Below are 5,236 nucleotides of genomic sequence, written 5' to 3'. Positions count from 1 at the left end.
AGAGTGCTATCAGGTCCCCTGCAGGGTAACTGCATACCGGCTCAGAACTTGGTCAAAACTACGTCCAACGTCCTCCAAGTAAAGTGCCATAAGCGGTGATTTTGGGAAAAGGGGCATGTGATTCTTAGGCTCTAGTAACGTTACTTAGGGCTCAGGAAATATTATTTCACTTATTTGGATATTTTACCCATACAACTACAATGGATTACAATCATCAAATATGATTCCTTCCACTCAATTGATTGTGGGAAATTTCCTTGAGTTCCTCTTGTCATGACTTGTTGTTCCAATATGATTAAGCCTTCTCATGGGCTTGCACAGTGTTATATCCAGGGAAGATGAATATTCGTTGGTAAACACGCATAGTGTTTATAAGAGGGTACAATTATAGATGACTGGGTTGCATTGCTAAACACACTTAACTGGGAGTACCTGCACGGCTGGTTGCGATGGATGGAGTATAGGAAAACATGTTGTATACGATAAGGATACTTTGAAAATGCACATTAGGGGTCAGTTGCACATGTTCAAATATTGATCGCTGAGACAGCAAGCTGTAGACTAATAGATGACTGGGTTATCAGAAGCCCACTGGTCATCAGTAGAGTTCGATGTGTAGATGAATAGGATTCAGAGAAAGTTGTTACACATTACCACTTAGAAGTTGGAGTCATTAGAAACTCGTTTTTTTCACCAACTCCACACATTTCTTGTTAACATAACTATAGTTTTGGCAAGTCGGGTTAGGACATATACTTTGGTGCATGACACAAAGTCATTTTTCACAATTGTTTACAGACAGTATTTCACTTATAATTCACTGTATCACAAATTCCAGTGGGTCAGAATTTTACATACACTAACTGTCTTAACACAGCTTGGAAATTCAGAAAATGATGTCATGGCTTTAGAAGCTTCTGATAGGCTAATGGACATCAATTTGAGTCAATTGGAGGTGTACCTGTGGAATGTATTTCAAGGCCTACCTTCAGACTCAGTGCTCTTTGCTTGACATCATGGGAAAATCAAAACAAATCAGCCAAGACCTCAGACTAAAAATTGATAGTCCTTCCCCACAAGTCTGGGTTCACACTTGGGAGCAAATTTCTAAAACGCACTGAAGCTAACCGGTTCGTTATCTGTACAAACAATAGTACGCAAGTAATAACACCATGGGACCAAGGCAGCCGTCATACTGCCAGGGAAGGTGAACGGTTCTGTCTCCCTAGAGATGAACGTACTTTTGGTGCAAAAGTGAAATCAATCCCAGAACAACAGCAAAGGACTTGTGATAGATGCTGGAGGAAACTAGGTACAAAAGTATCGTATATGCTCCACAGTAACAATGAGTCTATATCGACATCACCTGAAAGGCGCTCAGCATAGGAAGAAAGCCACTGCTCCAAAACCGCCATAAAATGCAAAACTAGGTTGCAACTACACATAGGGACAAAGGATCGTACTTTTTTGAGAAATGTCCTCTGGTCTGATGAAACAAAATATAACTGTTTGGCCATAATGACCACTTCATTATGTTTGGATGGAAAGGGGGATGCTTGCAGCCGAAGAACACCTCCCAACCGTGAAGTGGTTGGGTCCCGTGTGGCTCAGTTGGTAGAGCCATAGGCGGCTTGCAACGCAGGGTTGTGGTTCATTCCCCCCTCGGGGGACCAAGGATGAATATTGTGAACTTTCAATTTTGTAGTGTCGCTCTGGATAAGAAGCGTCTGCTAAATGACTTAAATGTAAACTGTGAGGACAGCGGTGGCAGCATCATGGTTGTGGGGGTGGTTTTGCTTTGCCTGCAGGAGGGCTGGTGGCAGCTTCACAAAATAGATGGCAATCATGAAGGTAAGGAAAATTATGTGGATATATTTTAAAGCAACATCTCAAGACATCAGTCAGGAAAGTTAAAGCTTGGTCGCAAAATGGGTCTTCCAAATGGACAATGACCCCCCAAGCATACTTCCAAAGTTGTGGCAAAATGGCTTAAGGACAACAAAGTCAAGGTATTGGAGTGGCCATCACAAAGCCCTGACCTCAATCCCATAGAACATTTGTTGGTAGAACTGAAAAAGCGTGTGCGAGCAAGGAGGCCTGCAAACCTGGCTCAGTTACACCAGCTCTGTCAGGAGGAATGGGCCAAAATTCACCCAACTTATTGTGGAAAGCTTGTGGAAGGCAACCTGAAAAGCTTGACCCAAGTTAAACAATTTTAAGGCAATGCTACCAAATACTAATTGAGTGTATGTAAACATCTGACCCACTGGGAATGTGATGAAATAAATAAATGCTGAAATAAATAATTCTCTCTGGTATTATTCTGACATTTCACATTCTTAAAATAAAGTGGTGATCCTAACTGATTTTTACTAGGATTAAATGTCAGGAATTGTGAAAAACTGAGTTTAAATGCATTTGGCTAAGGTGTATGTAAACRTCCGACTTCAAGTGGATGTGTAAGAAGCTGCCGAGAAATCCATGTCTCAAGTTCCATGCTCTACATTGTTTCCTCTCCTCCTCCTCTCTGACRACTGGCCTATAAGAACTGGTGAAGGGAAAGCAATATGGTGACAACCCAAACCAGTTCTCCAGGTCCGTTAAAAGGAGAGTTAAAGACCCAGTGCAGTCTAAACATGAATTTCCAGTGTTTTTATATATATATTTCTACACTGAGGTTGGAAAATGGTGATAATGCCCTTTTAGTTTAAAGAGCTGTTTGGAAAGACTGCCTGAAATTTCAGGCTGTTTTGGTGGGATGGAGTTTTGGCCTGCCTGGTGACATCACCAGATGGTAAATTCTCTGCCAATAACCACTTATTTTCAGTTTTCCCCTCCTCACTCAGACCACTCCCAGCCAGTCTTAGCAAAATTCTTGTTTGAGAAATTGCTCTTTGCTAAGAAYRTATTTTTGATTCTTTGTTTTCAATTATAATGGTCAAAATCACAGTAAGGTACTTAATTGCTACCCAGATATTATTTGATGTTGAGATAAAAACGGCTGCATTGGAACTTTAAGGGTAGTCCCTTAAAGAGGAGGAGAGGAAGCCACAATAGTATTTGGACATAACCCCATACACTTCTCCAACCTGTGGTATCCCATAACGATCTGGACCTTTAGGGCTGAATCATATGTTGAGATACAAATGAACAAATGTGTGTTCTCAATGTAGGATTYGGCCCTCAATGAGGAGCACTGTYTAACTTGAAGCCTAGCGTAGAGTTGGGTAGATTTAATAAGCACATCAATTGAAAATAGTTGAGATTATTAATATGCACAAGAGACATCATCTGTTTAATTGGAAGATTATTTATATTTCGGCTATTTTCTAGAAAAGGGAGCTTGGCTGTATCCAGATGCCAGCTGTATTAGATATGTCACAAATMATGAATAACACTATTTTGGTAACCATTGTTGGGCTAAGCATCCTCTGTTGTAAATAGTTTTTTTTAACTGTCCTAACTACTTAAAAACCATCTATTGTAGACCATGCCACTACATTATAGGTTATGGTGTTGTCGTTGGTAACTAGTCTTCCCACATACAATATATTATACAGTAGGGATGCCTTACGATATTCAGACAGGTGGTACAAACTGCGTGCTGTATCTGAGCCTGCAATGTAAATGTTGTGTTCTCTGAAGTAATGTCTCTTGCCAAACATTGTGCCGTTTGAATGATGACAAATTCTGTTTTCTAGTTGTGACATTCTTATTGTAAAAAATAAATATATTTCTAACTATTGTAAATATTATTTGAGTTTTTCAGAAAATAAATGACTGTGTTACTTTGTTGTTTGTCGAACAATATAATTTGGTTTACATTAGATTAGTGTTTCCCCAACCCTGGTCCTCGAGTACTCCCAACAGTACACACTTTTGTTGTATCCCTGGACAAACACACCTCATTCAACTCATTGAGGGCTTGATGATTAGTTGACAAGTTCAYTCAGGTGTGCTTGTCCAGGGTTACAATAAAAATGTGTGCTGTCGAGGGAATTGGAGGACCAGGGTTGGGAAACACTGCCTTACATCTTACTARTCATTTTGGACAGGAAAGAAAATGACACAGAATTCAGWACACTGTTCATTGATTTGATGCATTTGTTTTATTTCTGGCAATATATTATCTGTAAAAACATTGGTAGCTGTAATTAGTTAAGTAAACCAAAGTATATACCAAAAATTGGGTGGTGTAATGGGAAAAATCCATGACTATTAGTGTTTCCGTCCATATTGGGGAAATATCTCCCCAGTCGCTTACGAGAACAAAAAATGTYAAGCAACCATTGGACATGCTTATGTTGCTATAATGTCTAAAGTATTTTATCCATTCCCTCAATAGCAACCTGTCCTGCATAGTAATGTTACTTATCAAATCCAACAGTCCTCTTCTTAACCCTTAAACTGTGTGTCCTGCCTGTCCTGTCAATCATTATTTTGCACTATACTCATGTAAMCAGACATTCTCTGACACTGAATTCAGGAGGCAAAACATCCATCATTACACAAAGGAATTACTGATTGAAAGCATGTCACCCACCATGTTCAAGTTAGATAATAGATCTTACCAAGGGAAGGAAGAAAGGATGCTTTGCCAAGTACTTGGATAGAACAGGGTCTCTGTCAGCCACAGGCTTATGGTGCATAGTGCAGTTTGGCACCTAGATTGTCCCATGAAATGCCTGGTTATGTTTCTTCGGGCCCATTTATGAGACCTATTATGCTTATTTAGCATAAAGAAGCTTTAAAATGAGAAGGATACCAAAACTATACAACTAGTTTGGAGGACAAGGGTGCTAACTCAAAACAGTAGTTCAGATACAGTAAAATGCTGTGTTGTATTGTGTCAAAGTCCAAGACACTCATAGAGAGAGATCACAGAGAAATTMAGTTAGATTCTGATTAAATCATTCACGAGTAGCATCACAAGATGGACTTTGGGGAGTAAACATAAGAATTATGAGACTTTTCCCCAAACGTGCACTCKAGCCATTTTGACAAATCCAATTTGTCAAATAATTTACAGGAGAGGCGCCAGACGCTCACAACCAGGGTTGGGCTTGTCTCCATCTCCTATAAAATAAAGACAGTAAAAAAAACATTATTGGATAACAAGGCAAAGTTAAAGGTCAGTAGTAGTCGGTAGACTAGTATGCATAATGGATAGTTGTATGTACATTCACCAATCTGGTTATCTGTAGAAGTATGTGAGGCCACAGAACCTCACTGTGCT

The 5,236-nt window shown here is 39.7% G+C and overlaps 1 protein-coding gene across 1 annotated transcript in view; it reads left to right on the top strand.

Moving 5' to 3' along the window:
• The window catches only part of LOC111958654 (succinate-semialdehyde dehydrogenase, mitochondrial), a 6,233-nt gene extending 3,043 nt beyond the window's left edge, over nt 1–3,190 (top strand). The window contains exons 11-12 of the mRNA XM_070437329.1: nt 1,706–1,851; nt 3,174–3,190. Coding sequence (XP_070293430.1) covers nt 1,706–1,851; nt 3,174–3,190 — 163 coding nt within the window. The remainder of the gene's footprint in view (nt 1–1,705; nt 1,852–3,173) is intronic.
• Nucleotides 3,191–5,236: the final 2,046 nt, after the last annotated feature.

This window comes from Salvelinus sp. IW2-2015, linkage group LG35 (genome assembly GCF_002910315.2).
Source record: "Salvelinus sp. IW2-2015 linkage group LG35, ASM291031v2, whole genome shotgun sequence".
Taxonomy (NCBI): domain Eukaryota; kingdom Metazoa; phylum Chordata; class Actinopteri; order Salmoniformes; family Salmonidae; genus Salvelinus; species Salvelinus sp. IW2-2015.
The sequence above is the reverse complement of the archived record's forward strand: the minus strand, read 5'-3'. Positions and strand labels throughout refer to the sequence as shown.